A 17,557-nucleotide genomic window follows, 5' to 3' on the forward strand; every position below is an offset into this window, starting at 1 on the left:
CAGGTGCAAATAGGCTTGTGAATCAGGTCCTTATAAAGTTGCCAATTTTCCTCCTTAAACTAGTGGATATGATTTCATGTATTATGTTAATAAATGTTGTACTTTTGGCCATTTAGCTGAGCAGAAAGTATCTGGAGTTATCACACTTCATTTTAACTGAAAGTCATGGGTGACACATCAGATCTGGGTAGTAGAAACACATAATGGGATTAAGAAAGGTCCCTAAAAACCTGCTAAAGAAAGATGGTTTCGCCAGGGTTAATACAATTGTTAAAGGAATCAGTCACAGACAGTTGGATTCAAGAGGGTAGGGATTTCACAGACAAAATATTCTCTTTCATGGAAAATTCCTAAAGCCCACCTATCTCTGCTGTACCATGGCACTATTTTATTGGTTCTTCTGAAACTTGCCTTACAGATTGACATATTATTCTATGAAATCCTATTGAGCACGTATGGTAGGGAAGTTTTAATATCCACATTCAATAAAGATGTATGTGCCACTACCTAACGATATTTACAAAGTTTTCACTTACCCCAATCATCTTTCCAAATATGACAGCAAACGTAGGATAGATGCCACCACAAATAGCAGAAGCAGTCACTCCAAGAATAATGAAACACCATTCAGGCTTATTCAGCGCCAGAAGTCTGGAGAAAGGAGCTGGAGGAAGATCTTCCTGATATAATGAAAGTCAAAGAAAATCCATAATGTAAAATCCACGAATAATTCCAGAAAGTGCTTTCCACATAACACACTTGCTACCCAGCAAAGACAGAAAATAAATTGTCACACAACTCGAGAGGACTCACTAACATGCTTTTAACATTTTACTGAGCTTTCCACCTTTCAAAGACAGGAATAAATCTGTTCGGGGTGATGCCAAAATTGGCAGTGGTCTTGGAGAAGGTTGCTCTATGTGGGAAAAAAGTATTTTCCACGTAAGAAACCGAAAAGGGATTAACATTTGTACAGCACATGTAAGCAGTGCAATAGTATTGCTGCATAAATTGTTAACATGGGACTATCACAGAATTCAAAAAGAATTCCAGACCTACTTCAAGATACCTGAAACTGTTAGGGATTCCCAGGAGGAGTGATGCATTAATTACTTCCTTAATGCCAGGATCATTGGAAATTGATTGTGAATGTAGGCACAAGTCTACGTATTTACATTTCTAAATATGTTTTATGAATCAGCAAGATAATGATTAGTGCCCAGTTTGACAAAAAAGAAGGAAGAATTAATTGTTCGGCATCGTTCTCAAAATATGCTGTTTGCCGTAACATTTGTTTGCATTGTGGTGTGATCTCATTTTCCAGTACAAGAGATGCTCAAAGGCACAATTCATAGTTGCGAGTCACGCACCAGAATAAGATTAATGGAGCAGGATTCTGCTTGAGACCTGTTGTAAACTGTTGGACTGGAGACCTGCCTGGTACAGCTTACCTTTTTCCCCAGGTTTGGACATACCAATTTGTTGACATTGTCACCACTCTCCATTCAAGCCACAGAGGTCAAAATGGCACAACAAGCATTACACTGAGATTCTGACATTAAGCAGGACAAGGGAACAACATTTGCACTTCCCGTTGTTTACAGGTTACACAACACTCTAAGCTTTTAAATTTGGACAGCTTACATTTTATGGATGTGGAGTACATGCTCATGGTGGGCGCTAAAGATCCGGTACTTTGCAACCTTAAAAATGGTCCATAGGACCTGTGTAACGCAAGATAGAGGGGAAACGAGTATTCCTTTGAAATTTGCAGGGGGTCATGTGTGCATTGCAATTTCAGATTCACTTCTACAAAGACACTTGCATTCAACCTGCAGTGGATCATATGAGGAACAACAACAGTCATTTTTCAGGTATAGCGTGGAGGGTATTATAGTCATTTGAAAATATTGGAACCCAAAGTGCTGCAGAGATTTACACTCCCAAGTGCCAGCTTGAATGTAATTGCTGAAGGATGGTGTAGCCTGGAGAGGTTGCAAGGGATACTTCTAAAGTAAATGGCCTGTCACAGAATGAGACCCCAAGGCAGTGCTCTGTTTAGAAAGTCATGATGGGTGAATAATAATGGATTTGAATGTGGCGGGAATATTGTACAGTGGCTGAGATTACTTCACGTATTCTATCCATCACCATGGTGTTTGTTGCGGTCCCAGAATCAGAACAACTGTTTTTACAAGTGTTTTTGCAAGTGCAATCTCCACGCACATTTTAGTCAGCCATGTCCTCAAGACTCATGGACTTTAAAAATGCATACCTGCTCTTCTGGCTCCTTTTTCTTCTGACTCTTTCTTTTTTTGGAAGACATCTTCCTACTTGATCGACGACTTGATCTCCTTCTTATGCTTTCCCGTCTAATTGCTTCTATTTCTGGTGTATCAGCGATCTCTGAAATAGCCTCGTAATGTTCCTCTTCTTCTTCATCATCAATGTCATCATCTGTGTATTCATATTCATTTTCTTCTACATCATGGTTTTTATGACTCTTTAAGACAAAAAAAAAGGAAAAAACAGACAGAAGTTAGTGGAGCATACATGAAACAATGGAATTTACTACACACAAAGACCAGCTTAATTATTGCAGGCAACAATAGTCTTTAAATCCCATTACATCCCTTTTAACTTTTTGCAAGAAATATTGTAACTTTGATCCTTCAGGAAATGAGACCGTCACATGCTGCAAGAAACATAGAATCTTTGGTAGCCAGTACTCAAGACATTAAGGAAAATGACATTAACTGCTACCTGGTCCACACTACTAAATATGCCTCTACATATAAAGTGGTGAGGGAGCCTCCATTTCTGCCATCTCAGATATGTATAAAAGGATTATATTGAACAATGGCCCTGTGAAGGTTGCCAATCTTTTGCACCACATAGGCTGCATAGGTCTAGTTTTCATACCTCTTGAGTTGTTTTTCACAGAGCAAACTGTAAGTTAGAGTTTTCCGAACTGAATCTCAGTTAGGGTTTCCACCAGGCTGTGTTTTTTACTTGTAGGACCAGTATTTTAATACACTGTCCGGTACAAAAATTAGGAAAACCGCCGAAGGGAGGTATTTTTTCTTTTTATCAGTGCACACTAAAAACTAGCAGATATAACGATACAACAATTAAAACGTGCTCTGGAGCTGCCTTAAATATCCAGGACTGATAGTTAAAGTAACAAACAAAGCCATGTTAACAAGCATTTACAATGCAATAGGTCTCGGGTTAATTAAGTTTGAGCTATTGGCATTGCTTAATATTGCAACACTAATTGCACCAAAATACCATAGCAGCAGAAAGGGCAATCTTCAAATTTCTATCCAACTGAATGTCTCAGCACGATATGAGAAGAATGCAGTGAGTATTTAGTCATCTTCCTCTAGCCATTGCCTTCTTTCACTCTTGACCCTTTAGTCAATGGCTTAAAATATTGTCAATCACATATTGGTTCAGCACTGAAGGGTGTTTCAGTCTCACTGTCTTTCTATTGACTGTTTGGGTATATCCTTCTGCCACCATTACAATGCGTGGTGGAGTAATTTTGATCTTAAAAACATGGTCAGTCATCACACATACACTTTTGTTTTGCTGGGAAACATACATGGAAACTTTAACATTCCTCTGTCCTGCTGCTGACCTGCAGAGTCCCTTTTGTCTGTGCCCCAATTACTGCTTTAATCCCAGCCTGGGGGTAATTCTCACCTGCAAACAGAACATGCTCTTAACTCTGTAGTGTCCTGCTAGACGTGCTGTGGGGGCCTGTGTTACGCCCCCCGTAGCTGTTACCATGTGGGCAGGAGAATTCCCGAGAGGTGCCGAGCTACAGCCATACCTGCTCATATGCTGCTTAATCAGCTGGCGGGATCGGGTGGGGCCACTATCGGACACTGTGCAGCATTACGGCCCCCGTGGAGAAGGCGCTGGGATCAATGAGAGAACTGTGACCCCTGTAGAGAGAGAGCCCGCAGGAAGCCCAAAGCTGCCTAGCCAAGAGAAGTCCAGCCAAAGTAATGGAAACAAAGGTAGTCAAGTCCAAGCAGCAAAGCCAAAAGGCAGCAAGCCCAGCCAGCAAGAACACACAAAGGACTAGGAGCACTGGGCCCTGCACAACCATGCAAGCCTGCACGCTTGGGTGTTAGCAAAGCAACCCGCTTCTCCCCACGCATAGCTGCCAAGGTTTCAGATTGCTATGTGTGACATTTTCATAATTTCACGGTAATAATGAGTGACATTTTAACGACTATGAGTGACACTTTTTACCGAGCAAAATCAAGCAATGAAGATGAGAGAAACCTATGAAATATCAGAAATTACATCCATTTGAACAACAAGAAATTCTAAGGAGATCTTAAAACAGCTGCAAATCTCTAGAAAGGGAAGGGAACTAACCTAGTGCATTTTTAATCTGATTGGACGGTGCCCACAAACACTCTGCATTGTGCAATGCTCAGGTGAGTGAGGCTGAGCCACACATAGGTTACAGCCTGGATGCTGTTGTGTGTTAAACAGTATGTCCCTTCATGAGACAATGCAAAGGTATGGCAGACGCCGACAGACCAAGAGAAATGGTTAAAGTTTCACACAGGCAACAAAAGGGGTGTGGAGTTTCATATATTTTGTTTATTAATCCACCATACGTTTTGGGATGAGGAGCACTTCTTTATCAGTTCCCCAGATGAGGACTCCACAATCCTAAACACAAAATCCTGGAACAAATATTAAAGTCAGAAAAAGTTATGTGTAAAGTGTCTAGAGACTAATGGCCATTCAGAAATGACATTCCCCATTTGTATCGTTGAAGATAAGTCCTAAGCACAAAGAAAGCTATATATATGTACTGTAGCACATACATAGGTAAGAGCTGTCAGCCAGACAGTCCATCACAGAGAGAGAATAAAAGAGCTGCACTCAAGAGAAAAATTAGTTCAGGTACATTCAGGTCTATGGACTGATGTTGGGCTACAGCTGTTGCCTAGGCCGCGGCGATAAAATATACCGGGAACTGTTTTAGATAGTTTTTTGCACATGTATTTAAGAAGAAGTACTTTTTAAATTAAATTATGTTGCTCAACGACACTAATGCATGTTACGAATTTCAGTACTACAGTGCTTCAGGATTGTAAATGGAAAATCAGACGAGCTAATATAATACAGATTTTGTTTTCAATTGTTTTCAATTCATTTAGGAAAGAGTCACTGTACACTGTACCGGAATTCTATTCGGGAAAAACACCAACCTTTCCCTCGCAAACCTCGAAGTTAGCACATCTCAGTACATACGTCACAATATCAACTCAGAAAAAAGTTGTCTTACCATAATGAGATCAAGTGCCTAGACACCTTCAGGGGCAGCAGGTTAGTTGCCGGGCTCCCTGAATGGTTAACACGCTTAACCAATGTCTGCCGTTTTATTTTGGTGCAGCGCTCCATAATTAAAGGCAGCGACTCTGATCTGCAAGGCCTGCTACAGGCAGGCTCAGGCCTTGAGTCACCGCGGGTCGTGGTAATGCGAGTTTGCCGCCCGGTCCGCCTCCAGCAATAGACTCATCCAGACCGATCAGCTGTCCTGACTCCTTATCTGCTTCACAGGACTCTGACGACGGGACTCTGCTGCTGAACCACTCTGACGGCCCGGGCTGGCGTGGTTCAAATTCAGCAGCCAGGCCGGTGGCGCCGGTGGGGTCCGTCCATCGGGTCTACAAGATCAATACTGCTGTGGTGTTGCTGCGAGTCACCACGTGCTCAGCCATTGTGCCCACAGGGGTTCCGGCGGCCTCAACAGACCCTGACTGAGCCACACGGCTGTGCAGCACTGCGTGCAGTCTCCCCCGCTGTGCCTGGTCTTCATGTGGCGGCTGTGCTGACTGACCCCAAGTGTGACTGCCAGCAGGTGGTCGATCATGCTGTGTCGGCATCCCGCCGGTTTGATAATACGGCCGGGCCGGATTTTATTAAATGATTGCCCCTCTTGCGCAGGCCTAGCAGCAGCGCACTTGACTCAGACAGTCTCAGAAGTAAGACTGTTTAAGGGACGCCGGGCGCCGACTGGACGACACAGCTGCAACTTACTCCTCCAGTCGAATCCCCAGGCTGGCCCCACCGTTTCTGGTCACCGACCTCACTTCCTGTTCCAGGAGGACGTGAGCCGGATTTCAGCAGCACAGCAGCCAAACAGATTGTTAGTCGGTAACATTGTAATCACCACTGCGTCGGAGAGAGGCAGAGCAGATCTATAACTGTTCAACTGCTGGTATACGCCTGATGCGTGACACTTGACAGGCCTGCCCACGTACCGGCGACCTTAGGCCTGCTGCCTCAGCTGCGGGGGCGCGCGCGCAGCCGTGGACGGCGGCTGCACGCGAGCACTGGCACGCAATCCCGGCGAGAAGCTCCAGTGGCAGGGCGAGGAGAGCGCGCATGTACGGCCGCGTGAGAGGCAGAGACGGCACGCGACTGTGACTTGTTGGGGGCCTGTAGACGACTGTGCACCTGCCCGTCCTTGTGCAAGACAGTCTGCCCAGTGCTCACCCTCATTTGGCGAACGTCACCATGGAGCGCAAACAGGGCCGGTCCTAAGCCTTCTGAGGCCCCGGGCGAAAGGGAAGATGTGAGGCCCCTCTAATTACATATTGCGTCGCAAGAAGTGACTTCACAGAAAGTGAATTCGCAGGACTTTTGATCTTAGATATTTGGCATCACTGAAGCAAACTAATGTGGATATCAGTATCTTGCAAAGCCCAACCTGTATTGGACAGTGTCAAACTACAACTCCCAGCATGCATATTTTCCACATAATACAGAATCTGCTGCATAATATGAGGATTTTAACTAATCTATTGTTTATAGCTCGAACGGATCAAAAGTTACTAAAAAATGTGACTTGTGCTGCTGTGAAGTCGAGGGCCCTTTGCAAAGGTTGACTGGTCACCTTTCTCACTGCTGCATTTGTATGTTCCACTGCTACTAATAAGGAAAAATCTTTGCAGAGACTGTTGGCATGCGTAAAAAATTCAGCAGCTCCCTCTGACCATAGTGCCACATCCTCTCCCCCACTGAACATCATACTGCCCCACTGAGAGAAACTTGCACTTCACTGACCTGCCATAAACACCTAGATGTGGCTCAATTTAAATTACGCACTAGACAAGAGCAATATGCTGCCTTAAAAAAAATGTACATCCTAGAAAAAGCAAACACTCATAGGGAATGCAAGTAAGTAAAGCATGTGAAATGAAATGTAAGCAGGAACAACATGGTTATCTTTTTCTTTTTACACATGGTCTCACCACTGTGTTAACTTTGGAAATACTTCACCATGCTACCACAGAATGTCCCTCTGCAATGTTCTTCCTAGCCCCGCTCGTCAATGGCAACCACTCCACCAAAATTAGGACAATCAAACAGTAGAGCAGAGAGGTTATAAGACGTAGAGACGGGGGAGTGAAGGCTGGTGAATAAGGCACAAAAAGGCACAGAAACAAAAAGGAAGTCGGGTGATCTCAAAGGCTCCCCTTCCCGTGATTCCTTTGCTATGCTATTAAATCCTGTGGCCAAAAATGCTTTGATCGTAATTGCTGAAAGCCGAGTAAAATTTCAGGAACACGGCAGTTATATATAAAAAAGGTGCCTCTGGTGTTGGTTTGACTTACATTGAGCCTCTGGCTGCCCATGATTTTGTTTAGCTCAATACCTTGGTTCCCTCGTTTCTTTCTATTTAATTATCTTCCATTAATTTCCACCACTTCTTCATACTACTCTAATCTGTTGAATCCTTGATTTAGGAGTGTTTGCTCTTTTCATTTTAGCACCGTCCTCTCTGCTCACCAGCTACTTCAAACTGGGAGGACGAGTGAGGACCGCAGGCCACACCCGAATCTAGTCGGCCCTGCCGCACTCGGACGTCTGCACTGTGGGCGTCCTTGAATCATAGCCTGTTTTTTTTTAAATCTGTAAAAGAGCCTTCTGAGAGTTCAGTAGAACTTCGGAAAGTCCATGATACATCACGCAGAGCCTGAAGAGAGAAGGCAAAACAGCTGCTTTGATGAAGAAGAACACATTCGAAAATTCCAATTATTTCTTGATAATTAGAAAAGTGTCAACTTTCACAGACAGTTCTCATTTTGGCTCAGCGCAGAAAGAAAGTGTATCTGAAAGTTTCAAACTGACAATGAAAAATATATATATGCACCCACTTTGAATCAGGAGCCAGAGAGCAAAACGAGGGAGGCCCCTTTCCTGTTCCGTCATCAAAAGTGCATGTGCAAAGTCTACTCAGATCGAGTGGGCCCAGTGACCTTCATTTACAGGCACTAATTCCTTGCACAAAGCTTCACACTTGAAAAATACCCCCTGATGACCAACGACTGGAAAGAAGGCCTCTGCGTCATCTTTGGTGAGCTACAGGTTTACTTGTCACCAAATGAAAGATGGTGCACGAAACACAGATCAAATAAAATAGAGTTGCTGTAAAAATCACTGACAAAGTAGTATTTTCTGTACAATAAAAGCATGGCTCAGGCACTCATGCTTGACACCAAAACATACTACTAGCAACACCAGACACGCTGTCTTCCATCCGAGCTGCACAATGTATCTTGCCACAGACGTGCAAATGCGCTTCAGCACCTGTCTCATTCGAGGTGTGACGAGCTTTAAAAATACATCTATAGTACAGTATATTGCATTGTGTGTTTGATTTGGCAGTATTGTGTCAAGCAAAATTTTGTACTGTAAAACAAAACCCTTCTCCAACTCAAGGTGCACCCCCAAATAGCCAGGTCGCCCACTCTAGCCTTTACCCATAGCAGATATGGGTGCACTCAGCCCCCTGGTATTCATCGGGTGTTCTGGTGGATGTGTCCAACTTGTTTGCAAGCATTTGGAAGCGTTCCCGCAATATACTAATACAGGGCGATTCCTTGAATGTCTCCTGAGCGTACACCCCGCATTCACTGATGAAAGCCGCAGGTAGATACGGTGCGGGAGTCCGTCGGTAGGAGGATAAAAGGATAACGCCATAGGATGGGCCGAGGAGCGAGTTGACGGCCGGGGATACAGAGTGAGAAACTGACAAAATCAGGAGCAACGGGCATGGGCCGTGACTTACCATCTGTCTCTGTCACAGTCTGAAGACGTTATGTCTGTGCCAATGCGGCCCGGGTCCCGGGCTCGGCAGATCATACTCTCGACTCCATACAGGCCAAGGAGCGCGTGCGTGCTGCGTCAGCGCACAGCGCACAGCGCGCGGGGGCTGGCCAAAATGAATGTCCAGGGCCGTCATTAGTCTACCAGATTGGCGGCCCTGGGACCCACATCAAAGCGATACGCCGTAACGCCGTCCGCGCACAGCACCACGGTGACGGGGCACTTTAACTGCCTGCACGAGTGTGCGCAGCGCTTCGCATTTTCATGTCGGGCGGGGCCGGCGGCGTCGGGCCCCCTGACCGCGAGGCCCTGAGCGCAAAGACCCGCCGAGACGAGGTAGGGGGTGGGGGTGTCTGTATGTGTGTTTTTGTGAGTGTGTGTATGCGCGGCGAGGGGGGGGTCTGTATGTGAGTGCGTGCGTGTGAGTCTGCTTCCAAGGAGCCATGGGAGACAGGAGGCGCGCGCGACCTGATCCCAGTTCCAAGGTTGCGCGTGCACCTCACTTGTCTGTCTCCCTTGACTCCTTGAAACCGAGAATGATTACAATAGAGTCTCGGAACGACAGATTGCTTCGCAATCTGTTCGCAGTTCCGAGACCTAAAAATGAATAAGAATGATTCTATGTAAAGTCTTACTTAAGTTTCAAGCTCGGCCTTTGCAAAAGCTTAAAACATTAACAATCAGCTGGTATTTTTCTCTGGGAAAGGTGGCAATCTAATCTCAGTGTCTATGGTCGGTCTTCCCATTCTACCCGTTAATTACTTCCTGCAGGCACATTTGGTCTTTCTAACCACCTTCCAAACTGGGAAGATTGGAGATCTTTTGATGTAACTCACAAGGACCCTTGTGCTGTGCAGCTGAAAAGCATACTGATACAGAGTGTAAGGTTCCTGCAGGACAATATAAGAATACACATGTTGAGGTGAGTGCAAATGTAAGTGTGAATCTAGTCGTAGAAAAGAAGCCTAACAGAGTAGCATACCCTGCTTCACACCACAGGTACTCAATGTATGTCTGCTTCAGCTGTTGGAGACAAAAAAGGGTGTGGAAAACCGGGAAAGAGCTGGAGACGAAGAATGGAGTTAAAAGATATGCAAGAAGACAGAAGGTGCACCATAGAGACAAGAGATAGATTGAAAACAGAAGGAATGAAATGGATCTACAATGAAGGAGCAAGACAGAAACAGGGCAAGAAAAAATCACAACAATGGGAGAGCAAATACATTTTATTCAGAATGGAGTTTGGAGAAGTGGAATTACATATTCTCTCAGAGGATGGAAAGGAAAATGAAATGAAATGAAAACAATATTTAATAAAGCGCACTGCTGCCAAGCGGCTTCCTGGCGCTGGGGGACCTGGATCAGAACTCACAGAGGGGAACACAGGGGAACCTAAGGAGGGAAAGCCAAAGAAAAGAGAAAAGTTTTTAAGGCTTTCCGAAAGTGGCTAAAAATAGGAATGGAGCGAAGATGAAGTGGGAGACTATTCCAGAACTGGGGAGCCAAGACAGAGAGACGAGTGCCCCCAGATCTGGATTTACGGAAGCGGGGAATGTGAAGAAGGGAGAGAGAAAAAGAGCGGAGGGTGCGACTGGGGACATAGGAAAAAATGAGGGAAGTGATGTAAGCAGGGGCAGAGCGAGAATGGGCACGAAAGGCAAAGCAAGCAAGTTTGAAAAGGGATCTAAAGCGGATAGGGAGCCAGTGAAGGGATTTCAAAGCCGGGGTAATGTGAGAGGATTTGGGGAGGGAGAGAATGAGACGGGCAGCCTGGTTTTGAATGGCCTGTAAGCGTCGGGACTCGTGGGAAGGAATGCCCACGTACAGGCCATTGCCGTAGTCGAGGCGGGAGATGACTAAAGCCAAGATTATGGTTTTAAGCGCGTCGATGGTAAAGAATCGAGATATTTTCCGAATGAGACGGAGGGAAAGGAAACATGAAGACACAACAGAGCTGATCTGGCTGTGCATGGTTAAGTCAGAGCTGACTTTGATGCCAAGGAGACACAACAGGAGCGGACAAATATGAAAAATGTAAACAAGACCTGATTATAAACAAACAATTAAAAAGGGAGATAATGGCTGCCTTCAGTGGCAGAGTATTGAGAATGCATGCGAAGGAAATCTGACATGTATGAACAGGGATTGGCTTGATAGTGGAGTGTCGAAAAGCTGTGTTTGGGGAACAATCAGAATCAGACTAGAAAAAAAATTCAGCCTGGGCACTAAAATAAAAGTTGCCCCAATTAGCCAACGAGATCACTAAAAAAGAATCCCACATTTTCAAATCAGGCCAGTTTTGAAATTTTAAAGTCAGGTTATATTGGAATTTTGCAAGGTACGGGAGACAGCATGCATTTGCGTTCACTGAGGCAGTATTTGTGTTAAGGTCAGGGAAATCAGCAGTGAAATCCAGCCCACTGGGCATTAAACTGTAAAAATCTGGTGCATACACTGATCTGTCAGACCAGTCCATCAAGGACTGTGCGATTGCCCTACAGGTGCCGAAGAGGTGACACACTGCTTGCTACATGTTGCCTGGACATATGGAATTGGTTTAGTAAGGTTGGACAGAAAATAGATAAGCTGGACAAAGACTGGAAGAACAAAATAGATAAAAGATACTAGGAGATGATTTCAACTTTACGCATCCCAAGCTATGATAAGCTGAAGTAGGATTTCCAATCACAAAAATGCGATTGGTCTTAATGCAAACAAGGAAAATTGGATCTCTTCCCCAGTTCTGAACTTTAATATAGGAATCAATGTGATGCAGGGGTTCTTTTCATATCCCTGGGCTTTCATCTTGCTCCACCTACTGCATTAATTATAGCCTAGCTGCTAAAAATGCAACCACCCTTTTCCCACAGAACCGGATGGGTACCTGGGTAGGTTTTCTAGATGGATTGAGTGCAAGTAACTTAGAGCCCCAATCTGCCAAATAGTCACAATTTTTTATGATGAAAAATGTCAAAGCTTTCTTTGATGAATGGACTGCGCCCATTGGAAACACATCCTGGTTTCAGGATCCCAATGAGTGGGTGTCAGGTGCATCTTTTTTAGGAGAAGCAATGGAGCTGGCAGAACGATTTCATTTGCCACCTTCCACAGCCCCCAGACGCCCTCCTGAAAAATGAGATGCCATGGCCATTATAAATGAGGTTAAGGATAGACTTCACATTTAGGAGAAACCTATCTGCCAAATTACACAATGTGTTACTAAACATAGCACACTAACTCAATTCCTACAGAGGAAGAAAAATTGAATGAAAACATCAATTTAGACAGATTAAATACTTCAATTGTATTACCTGCTGCATCACCAGAGAGTAGTAGACTCCTTTCTTGTTCATAAGGTCATTGTGTGACCCCTGTTCAACCACAATACCATTGTTAAATCCAGCAATGACATCAGCCGTCCTGATTGTAGAGAGACGGTGAGCAATCACAATGGTGGTGCGTCCAGCCCTAGCCTTAAAAAAAAAATGTGAAGAGAGCATTTTACTCAGGAAAGTTGCACAGTTAAATATTTCAGAGCACCTAGATTAGACTGTCCAAACAGGATCATTTCCAGAGTCCTAAATACATTTTGCATACCCAAACTTACACTTTTCTTGCTGCCATTTTCATCATCTTTCAGTACCGAACTGTATATTGCTCAGGCAATAGAACACATGGGGAAACGTTGTATATTCGTGCTCTAAATGTGAGCTATTATAGACAGTTGGGAGTCGCAATACTGGGTCGTAAGGCACTCTTAAATACTCTTCTTGGCAACTCGAGCTTATTCATGTGGAGGAGGGGTGATAAAGCTACTCTATGAGCAAAATTACCCCAAATCATGATGTGATGGCACAATCGATGTGCCAGGCAGAGTTCACCTGCATGAGGCACAGTCCTGCACTTTGTCCACGAGTACAATTTGCCCATACCACTGGACCTTTGTTTCATTTACTTCATTGAAAAATGTCCAAACCCTTCTAAGTCTGCAGTACTACATACAACAGATACATGAACTAAACAAAATTCATCAATATGGCCTCGCTGTCCCCACTGACTTCCGCTTTTAGACCACATTGAACATGTGTGTACAGTGAGTGACTGTGTGGGTATTTGAATGGGTGTGGTAGTGGCTTTGTGGGTCTGTAAGTGGGTGTGTGAAAGGCTGTTTGGGTGTATGACAGGGTGTGTGAGGTGCCTGTGTGGGTGGGTGAGTGGTACTGTGGGCCTCTAATTTGACGTGTGAATGACAGGGTGCATGAGTGGGTGTGTGAGTGGATTTATGGATGTGTGGCTGGGTGCTTGAATGGCTATATGGATGCGTGACGGGGTGTGTGAGCGTCTGTATGGATGTGTGAAACTGGGTGTCTGTTGCAGAATCCCTTATAGCCTGGTTTTTGATGCAATGTACTGGGTCCCTGCAGTGCCAGGTTCCCACTACCAACGTTATTTCCCTAAAAATATACCACAATTGGCACCACCTCAGCTAACCCTATACGTCCCTAGTGTATGGTACCCCTGGTACCAGGGCATGTGTATTGACGATGGTCCGTTGGGCCTGCAGCACAAATTGTGCCACCTCAGAGAACCCTCACCAAGACCATGCAAACTGCCATTGCAGGTTGCCGGTCTTGGTACAGAGAAAACCAAAGAGTTGAAATGGCACACAGCCCTGTGTGCCATGCCCTCACACACTGCATGAGATATAGGTAAGCCACCCATACTGCAGGCCTTACAGTCCTAAGTCAGGGTGCACTATACGCATGTGTGAACATATCTGCATGGGCAGATATGACCCTACAATATCTGAGCCATTCTTATGTATTAGAATTCCACAGGGAGTCAAACTGTGCATGGGCTGGATACTGGCCATTATTTGTTTCCTAACTCCATGATGGCTTCGCAGTACCCTAAGATGTTTGGTACCAAACATCCTGTCTTACATCCTGCCCAGGTTCCTCATGTAGTGGGAGATGCCAACCCCCCCCCATCTTGCTCCACATTTGGTGGGAGGACAGGAGGGAACATTTGTTAGATTAGGAGGAGTCTCTACATTCAGTCAGAACCACCTGTAAGATGTGGCACATGATGTGAAACCCTCTTCTGAAAATCCACCATCTTGAGATGGTGGAGGAACAACTTATCAGGGCAAGTGTAGTACCCCTTCCCACAGGAAGTGGTCATTTAGAGGGTGTAGGCACCCTAAAGGTAGGTAGCCCAGGGGCACTACCTGCCTCCCCCGTAATGCCCCTAAATTTAGTTTTTTAGGCTGCATCCCTAGACCTTAAACTGTAGATTTCATGGACAAGAAGACACGGACAAAGAAGAGCTGCTGCTCAAGAACTGTAGGCCTGCTGCAGAAAAATTGGTGCCAAAGCCTACCTGCTGCTCCAAGGACTCAATAGTGGTTGTGCAGTCTAGTCCTAACCTTGTGCAGATTCTAAGAACACCAGAGCTCCTCCTGCCTTCAACAAATCACCAAGAACCTCCCTTGGAGTGAAGATATCACTCCCCTGCACACTTCAGGCACCGATTTTACTAAGTCCAGTTTGTTGATGTGCTGCTCCTCTATGACTCCAATGCAGCACCTGCCTGAACAAAAAGAGGTACACCAGCTCAGCAGGGTCGGATCAGTCTCCTCACCAAGTTTGGAACCACCAGGGCCTACCGGAGCTGCACCGTACCAATACCTGGGGTACTGCACCCCCTTCAGCAAACAGAGAGACATTGAGTCCATTCTGGACTCCAATGAATCCAGAGGCAAGCACCAAACATGTGACATAAAGACCCGAGACCCACATCCTGAGTGGTCCAGCTGTTCCGAAATCGCCTCTCCATTTTGCCTGCTCCGGGCTGCGAGGATTCGATGCATGGCGCCCGGATGACCTATCTGCTCTGCACCCGACCCGACCAGCCAAACTAATGATAACCCAACTGTGGGCCTGAGACCCTTGTGAAACCCCCTTCCAGTGGGACTCCCAAGACTTACCTCTAAGCTCTCTGAAAGTACCTACTGTAGATCAAAGTTCTTGGTCTAAAAAATTACATAAAAATCAATATTATTTTTATAAATCTCAGATTGATTCTTTAGCGTGTGTCTCATTTATTGCCTCTGTGAGTGCAACAAATACTTAGCACTACCCTCTGTAAGCCTAACTGCTCGCCCACACTACCACAAATAGAGCGTTGGTATTATCTACTTTTGCCTCTGTAAACCAATAAGGGATCCACTGGACTCTCTGCTGAGTGTACTTCACTTTAGTACACTATATAGAGAGCCAGCTTCCTACAATGGATGTGTGACTGGGTGTGTGAGTGGTTGTGTGTGAGAGAGTGTGTGAGTATGTCTGTGAGTGGCTGTATGTGTTTTTTCACACAAGAGCCACAGAGAGTGCCACAGTGGATCTGCAGATCCCCGAGTGCCACAAATACAATGTTTTGGGAAAATGTCTTGCCCATGAGGGGTCCCTCACAGATCCTCCCTACATAAGTTCCATGGGGTTAGGATACATCTATCCTGACCCCTTCTATCATATTTCTACTTTATTCCCCCCCCCCCCCCAGGAACACAGTGTCCCGATGTACACAATGGCATCCACAACTTTTCTCTCTGGTTTTGGCTAGCCAGTCACTGCAGTACTGCTGGAAGTATACATAAATCTTTTTTCTGAACAGATTTGCATCAAATTACAAAAAGCACTCTTTCTGTACAAAGATCTAGCTTTGTCAAATTTGGTGTGATTTCGTTCAATGGTTTATGATGTAGTCATTCCTAAAATCCCTAAGGGAAATCGAATGGGGAAAATTCATTTTGGAAGCTCCCTTATTCTCGGTCCCCACTTGATGAATCACCCTGAAACTTTCAATGTAGCTGTTAAAGAAGTAAGTGGCAAACAAGTTTGGAAACTTTTGTGAAGATTCGTCAAACAGCACCAAAGGTATTAACAAAATAATCTATGGAAACTAGGTCCGAGAGAGTGAGAGTGAGAGAGGGAGAGAGTGTGTGAGAGAGTGAGAGAGTGAGTGAGAGAGAGAGAGAGAGAGAGTGTGAGAGAGTGAAAGAGCATAATATGCCACAATGCGTTTAAAATATGGACTGGACTCAAAAATATTTACTGACTTTCTTTAAAACCACTTTTGACAATTTTTAGACCGGAATAAAGAAACCAATATAGCTCAGAAGGTTAACTGTATTATACTGATTTTAAAGCGTGTCAAGCACATGACTGCTTTAGGTTGAAAAACACCAAATTGTCTCTACTAGACTAGTATGTATACAGCTTTGTTGATTAGCTATTATATGGTATGGACAGTTTTAATACAGTCATTGGGAAGAGAAAAACATACTAGCAATCTGATTACTTTTCAGTACAGGGGGGCTTGCAAGTCTTTCAATGACTTTGGAAGAGCAGATAAAGCAATTTGTAATACAAGTTTTCTCTCAATATTTAGGAGGATGAAAATATGACCCTATAGATTGAAACATGTGGCTTGTAGGCTCCACACCGATGTCAGCAGTGAGACATTAACTAGTAAACCCTTGTGAGCTCTGATAATATTTTCAAAATACCCAATATGGTGTCTTTGTAGCAATGTTATTTAATGACACAGTTTATTTAGTAATATGCACTCAAATATCTTGCAACTGTGCAGACCTTATAATAAGTAATGAACAGTTTTCAGCTGGTTTCTTCTGTAGATCAGCACAAACTAAATGGTTGTGCAGAAGATCAGTAGTATGTAATCTATAAATTAATGTTCTCAACAAAGGATTTTAATGCTACTGATTCTACCAAATGTCACATGACATCTCTTAAAATAAAAATACACTGCAGAAAAACATTTGTGATATTACACTAATGGTACCTTATCCAGAGCAGCTTGTACAATGGCTTCGCTCTGAGTGTCAAGAGCCGATGTTGCTTCATCCAGGAGCAGGATCTTTGGGTTCCTCACCAGAGCACGGGCAATAGCGATTCTCTGCTTCTGCCCTCCACTCAGCTGTGCTCCTCTTTCACCCACCATTGTGTTGAATTTCTGTGACAAATTCAGTTTTATCAAAATGTCACAAAACAGCTCCCGCCAACAAAAACATCCACGCACCATTAAAAATAGTTCATCTCAATACATGCAGTAAGTTTATCAATAATGTGAAACATTTGATAAAAGGAAGATTTCTAGGATAGGAAAATGACTTATCAAAAAGCATTCATCAGGTGTTGCCATAACCATTCCAGCCTCTTAGCTTAATCACCATCTGAAAAAGTCCTTTTTAGATTAACTGCATGTAAATATATGTTGTGTGGATTTTTTGAAAGTCTGGCAGGATAAAAGCTTTCTTGGGAAAGGTGTTGGGCACATCTGGCATACCGCTTTGAAAATATGTTTTACATCTTGGACTAACAGA

The 17,557-nt window shown here is 44.4% G+C and overlaps 1 protein-coding gene across 2 annotated transcripts in view; it reads right to left on the reverse strand.

Moving 5' to 3' along the window:
* Positions 1 to 17,557, reverse strand: part of LOC144784600 (ATP-dependent translocase ABCB1-like) — a 223,057-nt gene that overhangs the window by 42,062 nt on the left and 163,438 nt on the right. For both annotated transcript variants that reach the window (XM_078663506.1, XM_078663505.1), the window contains exons 15-18: positions 17,017 to 17,187; positions 12,462 to 12,623; positions 2,276 to 2,503; positions 537 to 680 (exon numbers count right to left, since the gene is read on the reverse strand). In XM_078663506.1, coding sequence (XP_078519632.1) covers positions 537 to 680; positions 2,276 to 2,503; positions 12,462 to 12,623; positions 17,017 to 17,187 — 705 coding nt within the window. The remainder of the gene's footprint in view (positions 1 to 536; positions 681 to 2,275; positions 2,504 to 12,461; positions 12,624 to 17,016; positions 17,188 to 17,557) is intronic.

Source organism: Lissotriton helveticus, chromosome 10 (genome assembly GCF_964261635.1).
Source record: "Lissotriton helveticus chromosome 10, aLisHel1.1, whole genome shotgun sequence".
NCBI classification, from domain to species: domain Eukaryota; kingdom Metazoa; phylum Chordata; class Amphibia; order Caudata; family Salamandridae; genus Lissotriton; species Lissotriton helveticus.